The sequence below is a fragment of the Gopherus evgoodei genome, chromosome 24 (assembly GCF_007399415.2).
Source record: "Gopherus evgoodei ecotype Sinaloan lineage chromosome 24, rGopEvg1_v1.p, whole genome shotgun sequence".
NCBI classification, from domain to species: domain Eukaryota; kingdom Metazoa; phylum Chordata; order Testudines; family Testudinidae; genus Gopherus; species Gopherus evgoodei.
The window spans coordinates 7,432,266-7,452,212 of record NC_044345.1 but is presented as its reverse complement, the minus strand read 5'-3'; the positions used below and the strand labels follow the sequence as shown (position 1 = coordinate 7,452,212).

The 19,947-nt window shown below is 53.1% G+C and overlaps 1 protein-coding gene across 1 annotated transcript; it reads left to right on the top strand.

The window, feature by feature from the left end:
- Positions 1-447: 447 nt before the first annotated feature.
- Positions 448-18,155, top strand: MINDY1 (MINDY lysine 48 deubiquitinase 1). Its single transcript, XM_030542146.1, has 10 exons — positions 448-839; positions 6,747-7,592; positions 8,830-8,887; positions 9,547-9,611; positions 12,017-12,175; positions 13,732-13,834; positions 14,800-14,942; positions 15,357-15,536; positions 16,600-16,731; positions 17,538-18,155. The coding sequence occupies exons 2-10, from the start codon at positions 6,996-6,998 to the stop codon at positions 17,616-17,618; spliced, it is 1,518 nt and encodes a 505-aa protein (XP_030398006.1). The 5' UTR covers positions 448-839; positions 6,747-6,995; the 3' UTR covers positions 17,619-18,155.
- Positions 18,156-19,947: the final 1,792 nt, after the last annotated feature.

Below are 19,947 nucleotides of genomic sequence, written 5' to 3'. Positions count from 1 at the left end.
CTGAGAGTCGCACCTAATCACATGCCTCCAGCAGCTGGAGCTTTAAGAAACACGCACCAACTATTACCAGACTCACAATAAAATCACAGGAACTAGGCGCTGGCTGCTGTTGGATAAGAAAGTAGATGGACCGGCCATCTGATCCAATAATGTCAGATCCTGCAGGCCTTAAATGAGCATGATGATATTTCAGTGTAAGCCCCAGTAGGTTGATCTGCTTTGCTTTGGCCCTAGACTCTTATCCTATGAGACAGCTCCTGCACATACCAATTAAGGCTAATTTTTTTGCGACTGCTTGCCCTGCCTTTCTTTCTCCAGCCAGCTCTTGTGTATTACTTCAACTGGGAGGGAGGGGGAAAATAATCTCTTTTCCCTCCTCCTTGGCTGCTGTAAATCCTCCAACCAGCAGATGTCTCGTCCGCAAACACAAAAGCTAGGCCAAGAAACCCAAGCAGCTTTTCTTTCCCCAGCAGCCTGGAGTCCTGTCCTTGATCAGTTCACCCAGGGGGAAAAAAAAAATAAAAAAATAAAAAAACTTCCTAGAGAAGGCAGCAAAGTAGCATCAGAGAGTTCCAGGGGCGTGGGGGTGTCTTGGGCACCCCATGCAGGCAGGAGAGCTTGCATGCATCTATGTGTGTGGGAGGAGGAAAGGTACAAGGGTTCAGCACAGCAGTAGTTGAATCTGGATTAGTTGCATTTACATTAGCACTAAGAGGGGTGGGGAGGGAGAGCAGCGCTGTGCTGACAACAAGAGGACGGTGAGAAAAGTCGTTCCTTGGCCTGAAGCAGCTTCAGAGTGAAATCTGCAAAGAAACTTTTTCCACACACACCCATCTCAGGTAAAAAGCTGGAGGCACGCGGCTTGCGTGGTGGGGAGTGGGACAGATCCAGCTGTGAAAGAAATAGGGCTGCTGAGGAGCAGAGGGTGTATGTGTATGGGAGGGGGGTAATCAGTGGGTTGTGATCACTGTCACATCTGTAATGTAGGGGGGTGGTTTGGATCTGCAAGGCGACAACTCATTTGCTGGCTGTCTTTTTGGGGCAGGGGTGGCTGACTTAGTTTGGCTGGTGCACTGTAATAAAATATTTGGGGGCTGGGGTTGTTTTTAAGAGCTAATGATCTCTCCTGTAGAGCTTTAAACCTGCTGCAGGCTGTTTCCCTAATCCCCAGGGCAAGCAGTGTCTGTTTGCACGGTGCAAAAGCTTTGACTTTATTGTCGTCTGGGAGCACCCACATGGGCAAACCCATCTTGCCCCTTTCCCCAAGAGCAGCATGCTCCCAGATTCTGAAGCAATGCAGAATCTGCTGCTTAGAAGCCGTCTCTGGGGTTTGCTGGTGGTTTGTTTCCAAAGGGAACTCAGGATGAGTATGGAAAAAATGCCCAGCCACCTAGGGCTGTAGTCTTTGCAGTGTTCCTACAATTAATGGACAAGCTTGGGAGTGTCTCTTTGCCTGTGTTTGTGTGTTGCGAAGCTTGAGACAAAGATTGCTATGTGGTAAGACGCAAGGAGGGGTAGATCCAGAGGCTTGTGAGTTGGCTTGGAGGAGTTATCCAAAGCAGGGGAAAAACTTTGCAGTGGTAGCGACAGCCTGAGTTCAATAGGCAATGAATCTAGTGTGGGAAGTTTGCTGGGAGCCTGGTTGCGCTCTGGTTCCGGCCTAAGGCCTGCCATCTCCTCCCCAGACATTCCTTTTATTTTGCTGCGCTGGAGCGTGCAATCCCAGAGGAGGGAGGGGATCAGAGGGAGACACCCCTGGCTCTGAGTCCATGCTGGGTGTGCCCAGGAGAGCCACAAAAGTCGTGGTGGCTGCTGAGAGCCCAGACAACAGGACCCCAGTTAAGAAACTGGGTCATTCCAGGCTAAGCTCGTAAACCCGTAATTTGCAGTCGTGTTCTGGGAAGGGGATGGGTGCCATGGATCGCCCTAGTTTGCCTGTTTAAAAGCTGCTCTCTTAACCCCATCTCTCATGGAGAATAGCGAGCACTCTTCCTTGCTTTGTGGTCCCCGTGACTCTATCCCCTCAGATGGTCCTACAGGACACAGCAGTAAAAAGGTCAGATCTCCCTTTTTGTAGCTATTTATAGAGCACCCATCCCCGTGGCATCTAGGTCCTGCGGCCTAGATATTTGTAGCCAGCTGCTCATATGTGAATGGAGACCCCGTTTCCTTTCCACCCAGGCCTCTCTGACTTAACCCTTTCTATCCTGAGGCCAAATTCACTGCCGGTGTAAATGAGTGCAACTCCGGTTTCAATGCAGCGCCATAGTCCCATCGAGCCCCGGGGTTTCACCAGCTCTGATTCTAATCTGTGCCCTTGTCTGAGGGCTTTCAGAGCAAATTGCTTGCTGCCTGTACAAAGTAAATTACAGTTCTTACCCATCACAAAACTTTTAACTGAATAGGGTTTGCATGTAAAGGCTCCCCCCACTTGTGTTTTGGTATGATATGTTATCCTCATTTTACAGGTGGGGAAACTGAGGCATGGGACTGGGAGTGGTTTACCCAGTGGGCTACAGTGAGTCAGTGGCAGAGATGAGGATAGAACTCAGGAGTCCTGCTTTCCCCACTAGTCTCCAGGCCTGCTAGCCGTTTAAGACTGAACATGGACATAAGCAAGTGACATACTCTAGTGGACTAAGGCTGGGGAGGAATTTGGGTGAAAAGTGTTTTCTCAGGGTTTTACTTCTGATAAGTTGCCTTTGTCGACTGTGATGCAATGGCTGTTTTGACAGCTCCGGGGAGTGGCCTGGGGAAGGAATATGAAATTCTACGGCACAGCATTGCCATCTCTTGTAAGTTTTGGTTTTGTTGTTGCAAGTCTTGTGATATTTGATGTTTCTTAAAGCCCCAGCTCCCGGCATCGTGGTGTGGGAGAATCTCAACTTTCCTTTTTTTAAAGTTTCTAGCCCTGGTGGTGGTGGAGAAAAGATTGAAAACATAAAACCTAAAGGCTCAGTCTCTTTGTTGCTTTTTACAGATCCAGACTAACACAGCTCCTCCTCTGGTACCTAAAGGCTCAGTAATTACTTGTATTATAGTCATAAATGAGGATCCCACTGTGCAAGGTGCTGTACAAATAAAAGAAAAAGAGGGCCCCCATTCCAAAGAGCTTCTAGTCTAAGTATAAGAAAAGAGGGAACAGTCAGACAGAGGAGCACAAGGAGACAAATAATGGGCAGTGCTCTCACAGGCCGAGAAGTGGGTAGAAAGAACCCCACATCTATATTTAAAAATATTTAAAAAAAAAAAAAAAAAAAAAAAAGCAAACCCCAAACAAATCCATGATTTCTTTGGGATGCTGACTAGTGACTTTTATTTATTTTAGTATCTGGGGCAGGCAGGACTGGTGACAGCTCCATGACTGCAAATGTTCTGATCGTATTTTCCTTGGGAAGAGACATCAGAGTTATACTTTTAAAGCAAGAGGATTTCCAGCTGGGCTGGATTGACAGTCTCAGAACTCAAGTCCCCTCTGTCACTGGCAAGGCATATAACCCTCACTGCTTCTCCCACTGCCAATGTGGTTCAACCTTGAACTGGGGAGGGGTCCCCCAAAGGGGAAGCTCGTCCGTGATCCATTCAGTCCTTAGTCTCGGCAGAGAGGTTATTGAGGAGGGTTCAGATGGTGTCTAAACTGCAGGTGGCTTTGAAAGCCTGTTTTCAGACATAAGACTACAGAGAATAAGGTGGAAGCAGGATGCTTCTGTCGTGAATGGTGGGCGCCTGGATCCTGTCTGTAATTTATCACAACAGACTCCATTACCGCTCGTGCTTTGGCATTAAGGGAGCTGGCAGTGAATTACAATGGCAAGACAGAATTCACAGCTGTGTCAGTATCATTTTCTATGGATGCAGGGTACTCTGGCTTCCAAAGCCTTGTAGCTGGCAACTCTTCACCACTCTCCTTTCTCCCTGTAATCCCCTATGTACTCTGCATGCAAATAGGGGAAGCGTTAATGTATCCTGGCTGCTTTTAAGTGTGCTTTTAAATTTCCCTGGTCCTGATCCAGCAAAGCACTTAAGCGTGTGCTTAACTTTTAAGCACAGGAACAGTTCCAGTTGACTTCAGTGGTACTGCTAAGGTGCTGATAGTTAAGCATGTGATTAAGTGCTTTCCTGGATCAGGGCTGAAACTGAAAAGAGACTTTCCTCTCTGTTTTTTAAAGCTGTGGTTGTAGTTAGAAAGGGGCGAATTTTACACAGTCGCTTTTTCCATTCGGTTTGTGTGAATCAGGTCTGTAGACCTGACTGACTGGGGCAAGTTTTCAGGCCTGTTGCAGCTCTGAGCCTTGGCTGTAGTTCTTCATCCCTCGCTGGTAGAGCTGTCAACAGCTGACTGCCGAGCAGGTGGGAAGAGCCATGAAGGAATTGTTAAGGGCTTAAATTTGCAACATCAACACTTGGGGAGAAGTGAGGGAGCATTTTTTGACTTGTAAATCCAGCGAGTCTTAATGATCAAACTATCCTCGGAGCATAAGGTACGCTGTCAGCTTAACTTTGAGCTAAAATTTAGATCCCGTATATACAAATGGAGGGCCTCATTCAAAGCCCATTGAAGCTGCTAGGAGTCTTTCCATTGACTTTTGGCTTGTCTACTCGCTCAGGTTGTACCACTATAAAGCAGTAAACCTCCCACTCCTGGCCCATATCTGTGGTGCTTGGCTGGTATAGCCATACTCTTCACACAGCGCACAGTCAACCTGTGGAACTCCTTGCCAGAGGATGCTGTGAAGGCCAAGACTATAACAGGGTTCAAAAAAGAACTAGATAAATACATAGAGGAAAGGTCCATCAATGGCTATTAGCCAGGATGGGCAGGGATGGTGTCCCTAGCCTCTGTTTGCCAGAAGCTGGGAAGGGCAACAGGGGATGGATCACTTGATGATCACCTGTTCTGTTCATTCCCTCGGGGCACCTGGCACTGGCCACTGTCAGAAGACAGGAAACTGGGCTAGATGGACCTAGTCCGACCCAGTATGGCCGCTCTTATGTTCTTATACTGGTATACTATACCAGCAAAGCTCTCCTGCAGCGGACGCCGAGGGCAGGTCCACAGTTAAAAAGCTGCAGCAATGGAGCTGCGCCGCTGTAGCGCTTCAGTGAAGACCCTGCTACACCATTGTGTGAGCTTCTCCTGTCGGCATCATTAATCCGTTTCCACGAGAGGCGGGAGCTATGTTAACAGGAGAAGCCCTCCCGCCGACAGCACTTTCTACGCCCCGGGCTAGGTTTTTCACACCCCTTGGTTATACTGACATAAGTTTGTAGTGTAGACCTGGCCTATGTATAGTGGCAAAACTGCACTTTTGCTGGTACAGCTTATTCCAAACGCTACCCTGAGCAAACCCAGCGATACCAGTAAAAGCGCAGTGTTGCTGGTACAGCTGTGTCTACCCTAGGGCCTTTTGTTGGGGCAGTTGTTTCAGTCAGGAATCGCAGCTCTTTGCACCCCTGACTGGCAGAAGTCTATAGTGTAGACCAGGGGTCGGCAAGCAAAGCTGATATCCGTAAAGTGTGTGTGTGTCCAGCTGCAGATGAGCTGACCTGTAACGATTATTGGAAATCTCATAATGGAATTATTAGCTCACTCTTTCTCTTCTCTTGTGTGTATTTATTCAGGGAGGAGTCTTACTGCTGGAGCTCCAGCTGACAACTCCAGGGCTGCCCATAGCCCAACCCAGTTAAATCACGAAAAACAGCTACGGGAGAAAAACTGGAAAGGCAAGTCAACGCACTAGGTCACTAGGTGGAAAGATGCACAGAGTGGGTCAAAACAAGATAAGAAAGCACCAGCCCTCTGCTCTGTTGACATAACCTCAAGGCTAGAGAGAAGAGGACAGTTGGGTAAAGAATTGAGAGGAATCAGGAGATTCCAGACCACTGATAAGGCGAGAATTAGCCAAACAACCCCACTGACTTTGCTTTTTTTATTTTATGACTTAAAAATACTTTTTGTAGGAAAATCTTTGCTCTGTAGATTGAAGGGGCTGGGCACATACGTTTTGTAGAATTACATCAGGCCTGTTTTGCAAGCTGGTTGTTCTGTCTTTGTTTGGTTTTGAGTTAAATCTCTCCCCTTCTTTCTAGATTATTGTTACTTTTCTGCACCCTGAAAAGCATTGAGACGCCAGTTGTAGACGCACCTTTTTTTATTGTTTTTAACGGTGATTTTGAGCTATAATTATCCAAAGTATAGACACACACAGAGCAGGCGGAATGTTGCATTTCATCACGGCTGAGTAATTGAATTTAAAACAGGAAAGGAAAAGGAATTGGGATTAATTTGCCTTGAGGAAATTGTTTGATAAAGGATAGGCCAGGGATCCGTTTGGAATCAGGTTTTTTTGAGAGAGGGGGACATTTAAAAAACTAACTTTCATAGAAATTTCAAAGTGCCTAACAAAGATTTTTATTTTAAATACCCTGGATTGACCAAGCAGAACTAAATAGATTCTGGAACAAGAATTAGACCATTTTAAAAGGAACTATTAATTATAATCTTTTTAGATATACTTTTTGTTATTAATTAGAACAAATTTAATGGGACGGAAAGGGACTCTGAATTAATAGACAGGAAGAGGAAAAAGCTCGGAACCTGATAAATGAATAACAGTTTGTTTTGCTTAAAACACACTAGTTTTATATCCTTGAAAGGAACTTGTCCTTTGATTGGTACTGGACAGATCTGACGTCTTTGTAAAGGCTAGGTTGAGACATGGAGATCTTTTTTTATTTATTTTCAGAAGCAGGTTGGGGTTGTTGTTGTTGGTTACCCCCTCCAGTCGTGGTCAGCGGAATCGACTTCCCTGAGAATTTGTAGAGTCAGGAACAGGAGCGAAATACACAACAGTCAGACTGCAGCGGAAAGTGAACCGGGATTGCAGCTGGCGCTGCTTGCAGGAGAGAGACCAGCCTGCGCGATCCGCTCCCTGCCTTGGTGAATGTACTAAAGACACCGAGGGGCGCTGCAGAAGGGGTTTTGTCTGGGCCAGATGGAGCCCCGACTCGAGCAGGTGGATCCCTTGCCTACGAAAGGGGACGATGTAAACACGGAAGTCACCAGACCTGAAATCTGCCAAGCCCCTCTGGGGCTAGAGGGGGACACTGCTGGCATGGGGGATGGAGCCCAGGCTGCAGCAGGGCAAGGCAGCATTCTGAATGGGCAGGAGCCAGCAAGCCCAAAGGGGATTGGGGTAATGCACAGCGAGGAGGCTCCTTCTGGGCAGGGCAGCTCGAGCTGCCAGCAGGCCTCAGACCAGGAGCATGAGGACACCCCAAGGAAGGATCCATCCCCGAGAGCAGGGCCCAGTGACGAAGCCAGGCAGCTGGAGCGTGGGGAGCCAGAAGGAAGAGCGGACCCCAAAGAGAAGCAGCCTCCTCTGAGTGGGAGCATCCAAACGGGAGGAGTCACCTCCCCACAGGACGACCCCATCTCCAGCCTCAGCCCAGGCGCTGCAGAGCCCGAGCCTGACTTCTATTGTGTGAAGTGGATCAGCTGGAAAGGGGAGAGGACACCCATCATCACCCAGTGTGAGAATGGGCCCTGCCCACTCCTGGCCATCATGAACATCCTGTTTCTGCAGTGGAAGGTAGGTGGGAGCCAGGGTAGGCCCAGTACTGCCATTCAGAGCAGGGGCGCTGGGCGCGAGGAGATTGAATGTAGCTCATGTGAGAGGCTGCTGTCTAGTGGCATGGAGGAGGCTACTTATAGTGAGAGGTTGGATGGCTTGAGGGTTAGGACACTGACCTAGCACTGGGAAGACCCAGGTTCCAACTCCTGCTCTGCCACAGACTCTGAGACACCTTGGACCAGTCATTAGCATCTCCGTGCCTCAGTTTCCCCAAATGTAAAATGAGGATAATAGCCCAGCCCCCCATGGGTGCTTGAGGCTATAAACTGCTCCGATATGATGGGTCCCAGATAAGTATCCAGAATACTGGGGAAACCTGCCCCAAGTGGGAACTTAATGGGTGGTGCTAGCTACCGGCTGTTGGGCGTGTGTGGGAAACGTGCACCATGCTCCTCGAGCTTCTGTTGCCACAGAACTGTTCTGCAGTCACTGAAGCGTTTGCGTTCTGAACTCCCGTTGTCAGGGTTCTTGCCAGCGCCAGCCCACTGAAGTGGGTGAAAAGACTCCTATTGCCTGCAGTGGGCTTTGGAGCAGGCCATGGGTATCCTGGTATGTGTCTGACATTACGGTAAAAATTAAGTCTAGTCAAGTCTCATGCTTCAGGGCACCTGCTGGCTACCACAGGGATCAGGAAGGATTTCTCTACCTCCATGCAGTGTTGCTAGGTAACAAGGCTGAGTGGATCAGGGCCTGAACTCTGGAAACCTGGGTTCTATTCCCAACCCTGCCTCTGGTTTGCTGTATGACCTTGGGCAAGTCACTGCCCCGCTATGTGCCTCAGTTTCCCCATCTGTAAAATAGGGATAATGAGACTGATGCGATGTGGGAAAGTGTTTAGCAATCGATGGATGAAAAGTCCTGTAAGTAGGTGGTTGTTTTATTGCCATCTTCTGAAACATCAGGTGTTGGCTGGTGGTGGTGTGGGTTTCCCGACATGGAATAATGGGTTATGAGGGCTAATGGTCTGAATCGGTATGGCAGGAGGCGGACTAGATGGACCAAGTGTCTGACCCATTATGGCTAAAGTGGGGCTACCGAGTTAGCTGGATCATCTCATGCGGCAGGGCAAATCTGCGTAAGGGTGTTATTGGGATTGATTATCCCTGTGCCCTGATTCAAAGGGAAGCCTCGAGGGTCAAAATAGTGCTGGGAGAGAGGGACCTTGGCTAACTTCCCCACCCTGCCCTGTCTGCAGGTGAAGCTCTCCCCCAAGAAGGAAGTGATCACGTCGGACGAGTTGATGGCGCATCTCGGTAAGTGGGGAATTCAGGAGAGCACCTGAGGGGACCGGGCTTCCCAGCACTATGCTGTGTTCCTGGGGCGCTTAAAATTCCCATCAGCTTCTCTGGGAATTTTAAGTGCACAAAGAAGAAGACAGGACCAGACCCTTAATGCTATCTCCTGCCTGCTTGTGTGGTGCCTTTCTCCCCGGTCCCAAACACAAATGGAAAACTGTCTGCATTTAGTGTGTCTCTGTTCTGTTCCCCCCCCATCCCATCCCAGTCTTCATCCCCGATCCCATCCGGACCATGCTGCAGGGCTAGACTGAGAGCCATCAAAGGGGCCTTTCCATTGAGCCTGTGCAGGAATTGCCATCTTGACCATAATCTAGATCCAGCCCACACCCAGGGATAGGCCAAGCCCTTGCCCTGGTCCTAGAGGCAAAAAGGATACGCCAGTTCCTGGCTCTTCCACAGACTCCCTGTGTGACTGTGGTCAAGTCACTTAGCCTCTCTGTGCCTCAGTTTCTCTATCTGTACAATGAGGATAATAGCCCTGTTCTGGCTCACGGGGTGGGTTGGGGCTGTGAGGATAAACACATTAGAGAATGGCGCCCAGGTATTACAGTATTGTGGGACTAGATAAGTACCATCCATCAGTAATGGGGACTGGGTGTTTTCTTGTCTCAAAGGCGACTGCATCTTGTCCATCAAACCCCAAGAGAATTCAGAAGGGCTGCAGCTCAACTTCCAGCAGGTAAGACCATCTGGATCCACCCCTCACCCCCCCTCTGCAGAGTATCGAGGGAGCTGTGGGCGGCAGGGTTTAAAAACGCCTATCCTGTCATCCTGAACTGCAGCCCCGCTGTGAGGGGGAGAGACCTCGTGTGCCGCAAAAGGAATCTGGGAGCTGTGTAGGGCAAGAGTAGTCTAGCAGTTAAAGCGCTGGACGGGGACTTGTTCTGCCATAGGCCCAGTTGATGCCCTTGTGCAAGCCACTTAATCCACCCAGTGCCTCAGTTTCTCCATCTATTTAAACAAACAAAAACCCCAATGTCTGTGTCTATATAAAACAGGATTGGGCAAACTGTGGTTCACAAGCCACATGCGACTCTTTTACAATGAGTATGCAGCTCGCGGAGCCCCCCCGTGCTCCCCACATTCTCCACCTACCAGTCTTGAGCACCGGCAGGTGCCTCCCGTGGGGCAAAAGCCCCAAGTCCCAGCAGCTGTGCCCTGGTTCTTGAGCTTCTGTAGATTGTTCTGTGTGGCTTGGAGGGTCAATGAATTTAGCCAGCGCCGATATAAAATAAAATAAAATAAAAATTATTTAGGTGACACTTTCCATCTGGGTTTTAGGGATTAAAAAAATTCCATGCCTGCATTTGTGGCTGGCGAAGGCCAGATAAGTGCCTGAACGCTGAGATAAGTAGCAGAATCGTTGATTGGGCAGGCAACGGCGTGTGATTTCAGAGCTGCATGCTGCTCCGTCTTCCTTCGCCCTGTGTCCCCCTCAGGATGCCGTCCGCCTCGACAGCACTTTCCACTAGGGTGGGAGAGGAGCTGCTGAAGCTAAAGGAGGGTGTTGGCCCAAGAACAAACGGGGATTAAACTGGTCAGGAGTCAATGGAGACTGGAAATTTAAAAGCAGGTTTCTAGCCACCAGAGGAGGGAAGTTCTGGACCAGCCTCTGATAGGAGAGGGAAATGGCCTAACTAGTCTGAAGATGGAGCTTGATCAGTTTCTGAACGGGCTGACATGGCAGGGTTGTCTGTGCTAGCAGGGACTCTAGACTCCTTTCAGACCTGTGTCCTCCATTCCACATGGGTGTCTTGTCTGGATTTCGATCAGCTGTGCAGCCCCCTCTGGTTCTAGTGTGCAGCCCTGGTTACCCCAGCCCCAAAAGAATAGGGCAAAACTAGCGCGGGGTTCAGAGAAGGGCAGCGGGAATGGCTGGAGGCCTGAAAAGACTCTCCGATGAAGCGAGATTGGAAACATTGGGATTGTTTTACCTTACAAGGGAGGCAAATAAGGGGAGACACAGTAAAAGCGTATGCAGTCATGAGTGGGACAGAGAATGTCGAGCAGGCACTTCTGCTATGTCTCGTTTATATGCGAACAAGGGGATAAGCTAGTAAAAGGAGACGTGATTAACCTGTGGAATTCCTTGCTGCTTAAGGCCACTAAGGCCAAGAATATAGCACGGCTCAAACAGGAGTTGGGTGTCCATATGGAAAACAAGTAAAGCCAGAACTAGACCAGCTAACGCTGACTATGTGAGCACTGGAAGGAAGGCAGAACTTCAGGGTTGAAATCCATCTCTGTAGGGACTAGGAGGAGCTGTTCGGGGAGGCGGGTCATCCCACTACTGACTCCTGTGGGCTTTGTGCACCTTCCTGTAAGGCATGTGGAGTGAGCCGCTGCGGGAATTGGGATACTGGGCTTTAGGTGGGCTCAGGTCTGATCCAGGCTGGCCATTCCTAAGTTCAAAGTACTTTGCAAGCACTATTGGCTCGTCTACACGGGGAAATGGATTGGCATAACTAGTGCCGAAGAAGTTCTTCCAGAGCAGCTGTCCTTGTGGATGCTCAGTTCCAGAATAAACGTGACTTTAGTCCAGAATAATTACTCCCCTTTGGAAGCGCACTGATTATTCTAGAGCAGAGGGACTCTTGTTTTGGAGTGGAGTGTCCACAGGGGGAGCGATTCTGGAATGGCTCCTCTGGTCAGTTTCCCTGTATAGACAAGTCCTGACTGAATTTCACAGCTGCCCTGCTAGGAAGTTAATTACAGTAGTGCCCGATTCGGGATTGGGACCCCATTGTGCTGGACGCTGCGCAGGCCTCGCAAGAGATGGTCCCTGCATGTGGAGGACACAGATTGGTGTGAGGCCAGGGCCAGAAAGAACCCAAAAGTTCTAGCTTCCAGTTGGTACTGCTGGGAACGCTCACCAAGGATCAGGGCCCCGTTGTGCCAGGTGCTGCACAGACAAGTCACAGAGAGACTGTCCCTGCTCTGGAGTGCTTATGACCGATGCGACAGCAGGATGAAAGAGACCGACAAGGCAGGGATAGGAGGAAAGCAGGAATCCCAGCCCCTCTGTTGCCACAGCTTCTCTGTCTACTATCTACACAAGGTGCCCTCTCTCTTTCCCGACTCCAGAACGTCAACGATGCAATGATGGTCCTGCCCAAACTGTCCACGGGGCTTGACGTGAACGTGAGGTTCACGGGTGTCTCTGACTTCGAGTACACCCCAGAGTGCATTGTCTTTGATCTCCTGAACGTCCCACTGTACCACGGCTGGTTGGTGGACCCACAGGTGAGCACCGTTACTGTAAAGTCCACGCTGTCCATCGAATGGATACAAGCCAGAGCCGGTGCGTTGGTGCATGGAGGGGGTGGAGCAGGGGAGCAGGAGACAGCGTGATCTAGTGGATAGAGTCCTTAACTGGACCTTGTAGCACTGAGTGTTATCTCCAGCTCTGCCACTGCTCTGCTGGGTGACTTTAAACAAGTCACATCCCTGTCCCGTGCCTCAGTTTCCCCACTGCAAAGTGCATTGAGATCTGCTGGTGAAAGAGCAGTGGGAAAGAGTTCGATGGCATTATGGTTATTATATGAGCAGGGACAAAGGCAGCTGTAAATTCAGAGGAGGGTTTAGGAATTGACAAAGCTGAAGTCCTGTCCAGAGCTTCTTAATTCAGCTTCTTATGGCTGCTGGGAACGTCTGAGGGGAAAACGAAAGGTTTGGGGGCCGCTCAAGGGCCGTCACTCCACATAGCGGGGTGACACCTGTCCACGTCAGCTCCAAGAACAGAGGGGACGGTCCAGCCGGGCAAGAGATGGTGCATTCTGTCTCCGCAACGTTGTGCGGTCGTGCCAAGCTGACTCCAGTTTTGGCCCCGACTACAGAAGGAAGTCGAGCCCAGCCCCCAGATAGTGGGAGAAGAGCAGAAATATCTTTGGGACCAAGAACCAGGGTTTGGGTCGATGCTGAGACACAAGGGCGAGCGGGTGGGGCAGGCGTTTTGCAGGTGAAATCCTGGGCTCGCTGAAGCTGGCAGCAAAACTCCTGTGGGCTTCAACAGGGCCATGCTTTCTTTGCCCATCGGCTGCCAGTTTGAATCCAGCCGGGCTTGTAGTGACCAAGCACTCTGCCCCCCCCAGGAGCAGGGCTCTGGTGTCATTTTCAAAGCAGATTTGTCCGGATTGCACCCCAAAAAAGCCACCAACGTAAGAGCTTCCCTCGTTGGCTGCCCAGCAGAGAGCTGAGGATGGAGCTGGCCACTCTGCCTGAGCTCTCCCCATACAGAAGGATGGGGTGCCTTCTTCCTGGACAGGTGGGGGCAGGAGTGCAGTGTGGTGGCCCAGCTGTCCCAGATCTGGGACTGACCAGGGACCCCAGTCTCCTGTCTCCTTCATTTACAACTTAAAACCAAAGGTGCAGCTAAAAGACCAATGGAGACACCAGGGCAGGTTTGCCCCATTGCTGGCAACGGCACAGAGGGCAGGCAGCCTGCATCGCCCCGATGCAGGGGCAGTGGGCACCCATCTGGCCCTTACTGGCACCTGAGGTTCTGTGGCCCCCCATGGGGCTTTGCAAGGCAGTGGATAGCCAGAGTGCAGGACTGCGCCAGAACTCCCGGATTGGGTGCAGGGCTGGCTCTGCTCGAGGGAAGCATCCCCTTGTGGGACGGAGGGGCAGGCTGCACGGGCATTAAACTCCCTGTCACCGTTCTCACTGGTGCAAAGGGGCCGCCAGGTAGCGACTGGTCAGGCCTGTGCTTTCCCATCTGGGCTGGCTTAAAAAACCCCTCTCGGGAGCCCTCCCTGGGCTCCTTGGGCCATCTCCTTCCCCCTCCCCTTCTCCTCCAGAGCCCGGACGCTGCCCAGGCTGTGGGCAAGCTGAGCTACAACCAGCTGGTGGAGAAGATCATCACCTGCAAGCACTCGAGCGACCCCAACCTGGTCACCGAAGGTAAATCCCCATCCCCTGGAGAGCTCAATTACCCGCCCCACTGCTGAACACCAGAGGCACTTGCCCCTCGTTAGGGGCATTGTGAGGGAAGTGATTTCAGATCTGCAATGGACCCTGTGGCCAGATTCACTCCTGCACTGGTACGAGGGAGCAGGACAGTCTCCCCTAATCAGGGGTTATGGGAGCCTGTCCCACCCTCAGGGGACCCCCCCATGCGCCAGCAGAAGAGTGCAGAATAACCTGGATACAGGCTTGCTCACGGGCAGCGAGGAACTGGGGTTCCCCAGGGAATCGGAGGATGTGCATCCGACCCTTTGAAGGGCCTGGCTGCATTGAGGGTGGGGGTGCTGCGGTTTGGGACACTCCCCACCCTATTTCCACCAGCCCACCCAGTGTCGCCAGGTGGGAAAAGCTCAGGGAGGAACCACCCTGCGCCTGGCTGCATTTCCGTTGCCAGGTTGCCCTATCTGGCATCAGACGAACGGGCCGTCGGGTTGCACCCAGGAAGGTTAGCTGGGGACGAGGCATCAGAGCCATTCCCTGGCTGCCTGGGCAAATGCTGACTCCTCTACGGGCATGGAGGGAGCTAAACGGCAGAGCACCTGCACTCCCCCCCACAAGGTATTCCCTCCCAGCCCCTACCACTGTTCGGTGAAGGTGCAGCTTGTTCGCTCCAGGCCTGTGCTTCCCAGCTGTGGGTCGCTGGGCAGAGTGGCCCAGTGGGTAGGGTGCTGGATTGGGATGTAGGAGATCTGAGTTCCGTCCCCTGCTCTGACACTGAGCAAGTCACTTCCCTTCCCTCTGTCTCTGGTTTGGTAAATCGGTTTAGCTGCTGTCGGTAAATTTGTAAGCGCAAGTTGAACCGGTTTCACACTCCTCATTGGTGCACCCACGCTGAGTGCCGGTCTAACCCCCCGTTCACACCTGCACCCCACCCCAGCTCACAATTCGTTTCTCTGCCCCAGGCCTGATCGCCGAGCAGTTCCTGGAGTCCACGGCCACCCAGCTGACCTACCACGGGCTGTGCGAGCTCACGGCCGCGGTCAAAGAGGGGGAGCTGAGCGTTTTCTTCAGAAACAACCACTTCAGCACCATGATCAAACACCAGGTCAGCCCGGCCCCTTCCGCCCACACCTCTGCCTTCCATAACCGCTGCTGTGTGCATTTTCACACGGGGGCTCTGGGGCTGGGGAGGTGCCAGGAAGGGGTTAAGGGGCTACTTTGAAGGCCCAAATAGAGACACTGGGGAAACTGAGGCACAGCTGCTGTCCCAGCACAGCCCTTTATGGCCCGGTGCGGAATTTGTGGCAGCCATGCCTCAGTTTCCCCAGTGTCTCTATTTGAGCCTTCAGTAGCCCATTTACCTCCATGCAAGGCAGGAAAGGGTTGAGTGATGGTGACCCCTTGATTGCAACATCCCCAAGGGTTGTGGTCTCTGTGCCCTAGTGAATCACAGGCTGCTGCTCCGCCCGCCCTCCGAGGGCTGTCAAGTGGACGCTGTCTCTTCTTCATCTCTTCACAGGGCCACCTGTATCTGCTGGTCACTGACCAGGGCTTCCTGCAGGAGGAGAAGGTGACCTGGGAGAGCCTGCACAACGTGGATGGGGACAGCTGCTTCTGTGACGCCGAGTTCCACCTGAGCCACACCCTGGGGAAGGAGGCAGCCGGCAGCTCCCCCCAGGAGCAGAGGCAGGTGGACCAGGTAGGAAACAAATGGCTCAGCGGAGGCCAGACTGCACTGGGAGGTGGTTAGTTACAGTACCGGAGCTGAGTAGTTAGAGCAGAGGGGGCTGGGCTTCTGAACTCCTGGGTTCTGTTCCTAGCTCTGGGAGAGGAGAAGTGAGGGGGGGGTCTAGTGGTTAGAGAGGCGGGGGAGGAGGCTGGGCTTCAAAGCTCCTGGGTTCCTTTCCAGCTCCAGGCAGGATATGTGGCCTAGAGAATGGAATTTGTAGCTCCCCTGCTCTTCTGACTGAAATGTGTCACCTCCAGGAATCGGTATCTACTGTAGCAGGATCCTTATCTTTAGGACAATGTTGTCTAGTGGTTAGAGTGGGGTGACGCTGGGAGCCAGCGCTCCTGGGAGCTGTCCTGGGTGGTCAGTGAGGGAAATAGGAACTCGGAATCTGTCTGGGTGGCTCTGTCTCTTAACCCTTCTGAGCTTCCATCTCCCCCCTGCACACACACTCCCCATAGAGCAAGGGTGATAGACCCTCCGGGAGGAGAGGGGGTCATTGCGGACAGGTGGCCTAGCCCAGAGCCTCTGAGCCTTCCAAACCCCCCACCCCTGATAATCACCGCTAAAGTGAATTCATGCAGAGGCCTGTTGAGACTGACGTACCTCTTCAGCGACTTGTCTCTAGTTCCTGCCCCAAGTGTTTTGCAGTGCTGTTAAATGACTGCTGCGTTGCTCCCCAGGAGTGGCCGCATGCCAGTGCTGGGCAAGTGAGCCCTCTTTGCACACCAGCTGCGTTGCTCCCCAGAGGTGGCTGCATGCCAGCGCTGGGCGAGTGAGCCCTCTTTGCACACCAGCTGTGTTGCTCTCCAGAGGTGGCTGCATGCCAGCGCTGGGCGAGTGAGCCCTCTTTGCACACCAGCTGCGTTGCTCTCCAGAGGTGGCTGCATGCCAGCGCTGGGCGAGTGATCCTGTACATGCACAATTTGTGTAGGGCTTTGGAACCCTCTGGGAAATAAGATCTCTTCTTCCGTGTATCTCACTCCCTGGAAGTCCCAGCACTGACCATGTCTCCCCCGACCTTTGCCCTCAGGACTATATGATAGCCCTGTCCTTGCAACAACAGCAGCAGGGCCCCTCTGCCCTGAGCGACCTAGAGCTTGCGCGCCAGCTGCAGCAGGAGGAATATCAGCGGCAGCAGCAGCCAGCGACGCCTCCTGCGCAGGTAATGGGCCCTGGCATCCCTCCCAGAATACATTGCAGCCCCATCCCACTCCCCTGCTGTGAGGACCTTCCTTCCTCCGGGATGCTGGGGAGCCTGTCAGCCCTGCTCCTAGACTGGGGGTGTTGTGGAGGTGGCACCCTCCTACGGCGAGGGAGACTCGAACTCGTGCCTCCTGCATGGTGGGGCAGGGTGGGCCCATTCCAGCCTCCCTTTAACCCTTGCACCCAGGAGTTGCCCAGCTCAGACCGACCGTTCCTCTTGCGGATCATACCAGTATTCCCCCTTGCGTGGGGCCGGCGTGCCGGTCACACTCGGCGGTGCTGGGACTGCTACTCCGTCCTGTGCAATTCTGTCTCCTCCCCACGGCCTAGCTATGGCCTGCAGGCCTGTGCTCTGTGGCAGAGGGCGGTGCGGGGATCTGTGGCTTTGCATGGGAATCTAACTCCAAAGCCTCGGTGGTCTCCACTGCAGCAGGACAGCGAGTGGAGCCTGGAAGTGAGGCCAGGCACCTGGGTTCTGTTCCCAAGCCCGTGGAGGATGCCGGGGAGGAGATGCCTATGGAGGGTGCAGTCCTGGAAATTGGGACCCATTGACTCAGATTGCTAGCTCTGGAAGGAGTATTGCCTAATGATTAGAGCAGGGAGCTGGCGCCAGGACACCTGGGTTCCAGGCCATGTCCCCTCTCTTTGCTTCCATTGCCCCCTCCTAGGAGAGGATATTGGTGGGGAGGGGAATGGGACTGGTCTGAAAAGCACCCTGAGATTGCTGAAGGCAGCAGCTGCTTTTTCGTCTCTTTTTGGTTTCAGGGGAGAGCTCAGCCGTCCAGCCGGCCGGCCGGGGAACGCAGGCAGAGACACAAGCAGGAGTCGGACTGCGTCCTCCTCTAGAGTTGCTCACCCTCTGCCTGCTGCTTTCGGACCCCTCGCCCTCCCACGGTCCTGCCATGTCACCATAAAGACTCCCAGACGACAGCCCCTGCAGGGCTTTCTCGCCTCGCCTCTGGTTCGCCCGCCCACCGCCCTCCCCAGCACAGGACCCGCTTCCCTAAGAACTGTCCTGGCTCCCACACTTCAGGGGTGAAACCTCGGGCCGGGCTGCTGGCCTTTCCCCGGCCCCTGGCCTGTGTATTGCAGCGCATGAGGGCTGGGAGAGACCTTGCAGGGCAGAGTCCAGCTGGGCTGTGCATCGGCTGCAGTTTCTCCTCACCCCCGACGCCCTCAGCTGTACCTCGTACTTCTGAGCTCTCACCAAAGATGCCGAGTGTTCCCCTCTCCCAGCTCACGCCCTCTGGCTCCCTCTGAGCTTCTTCCCTGCAGAGCTCTGGTAGAGGCAGAGAGTTCAGTGATCGGAGCCCGGACTCCTGGGTTCCATTCCCAGCTCTGGGAGTGGAGTTGGGTCTAGTGCTTAGAGCAGGTTGGGGCTGGGAGCCAGGACTCCTGGGTTCTAGTCCCAGCTCTGGGAGGGAACTGGGATCAGTGCTTAGAGCAGGGTGTGGGTGGGAGCCAGGACTCCTGGGTTCCATTCCCAGCTCTCACCCTGACTTGCAGTGGGATGCTGGGGCAAGTTGCTTTCTCTTCCCCCCGTCCCTCCATTTCTCCATCTGATAAAGCGAGGCGGAGGGGAGAAAAGAGGGTGATAGTACCGGTGCACCCACTCCTTCCTCAGATGCTTTGGAATCCCCAGAAGCAGCTGTGATGCTGTGAAAACACAGAGGCTTATTTAACAGGGACGAAGTGGCAGCCGCCGGCCTCCCTTGGGCAGGGGCAGCTAATCCACCAAGCGTGCCAGGCAGCTGCCCGGTGCCTCTCGTGAATTCAGTGCAGGCTCTCTGGAGCAGGGGGAGCACTTACAAAAGTGTGCCCCTCTCCTGCCGCAGGTGGAAGGAATGCTCTGCACGGCCTTGGCGCAGACAGGAGGATGCAGAAGGTAGCCAATGAGTTGCTGCCTCCTTGTTTAGATTTTCATGGCAGGGCGAGCACAGACTCTGGACAAGCACATTCCTGCCCCCCCCCCAGCCTCCCCGTCAATCCCATCTAGTCTCCCCTTGAGTGGGCCTGATCCTGCACTCAGCAGTGCTGCTGGGAATTCTACGGGCAAGGCCGTCGGCTCTAATTAACTAAGGCAGCGAGTGGATCTGTGGCGGGGGAGGGGAATCTGTCGGGTCAGAACTCTCTGTCCAGCCCAATGATGCGATCCGAGCTGCAGGAAGCCCATTTTCAGGGTGCATTGAAATGATTGCAGAGTAAAGTGCTCAGAGCCAGGGGGAGGGTTTGGATGTAAATGCCCTTCTGGGACAAAGCTTTCCCTTAGCCCTCTCCACTGTGGCAGCGTCCTCCCTCCAGCAGGGAGGGTTTAAACCAGGCCCTGTGGAACACAGCCCGAGGAGGGACGGTGGGTCATTGCCTGGGCCAAATCTCATTGGCATCAGTAGCCACCTAGCTGGGTCGTGGGGGGTACTCGGAGCCCCTTCTGTTGCAAGACGCTGAGTGACACAGGACGCTCCTGGTCTAGCAGCAGCCAGCAGGACTTCCAGCTCGAGTGGGGGAGAGCGCGGCTACCCCAGCTCCCAGGTGACTGCACACTGGATCGCAGCGCCTACCAGGGAGGAGGAGAATTGATCGAGATGCTTGCTGGCCATTCCAGCGGGTCAGCAGTGGCTGAGCCCACAAAAATGGCTGATATCCCACAAGAAGCATCTCTTGTTCCCGTCCTTTTCTGGTTCTGCCCGATCCCTTGTCCTCATCTAGACAGCCTCCTCCCCAGAAAAGCTGCAGCTCCTTATCCTGTGACGTCCCCCACCTCCACCCTGTGGATTGAATGGGTTCAGGATCAAACCTTGAGGATACTAACGAACCTTCTGCGGTAGGTGCCTGGGCACTCCCTTTCACAGGTGGCTGGGCTCTGGCCCCAAGCTCTGACACTCTCGGGCTCGATGAGTTTTACTCTTTCTTTTCTACTCTCCGTTATTTGTAACACTGCCTTAGACATTTGGAAATAAAAGTGTCTTTCCCTAGGGTGCTGGTGTGATGGTTTGGGGGGCTGGGGGCTTGTTCCTAGGATGCTCATAGGGCATGTCTGTCTCCTAGGACTGGGGTGATGACTTTCTGTATGTCAGCTTCCAGGGCTCGTCTGTCCAATCCAACCCTCGGGCTCCAGTCTACTGGGTGTTTGTGTCTCCCCCGAGCGCGGGGAAATGTCCATCTGTTTGTCCATTCA

Excerpts from the sequence above, each read along its gene's own strand:
- MINDY1 (XM_030542146.1), top strand. The coding sequence starts at position 6,996 with ATGGAGCCCCGACTCGAGCAGGTGGATCCCTTGCCTACGAAAGGGGAC. Across the intron at positions 9,612-12,016 it reads TGCAGCTCAACTTCCAGCAG|AACGTCAACGATGCAATGAT; the intron begins GTAAGACCATCT and ends TCCCGACTCCAG. Across the intron at positions 16,732-17,537 it reads CAGCGACGCCTCCTGCGCAG|GGGAGAGCTCAGCCGTCCAG; the intron begins GTAATGGGCCCT and ends TTTTGGTTTCAG.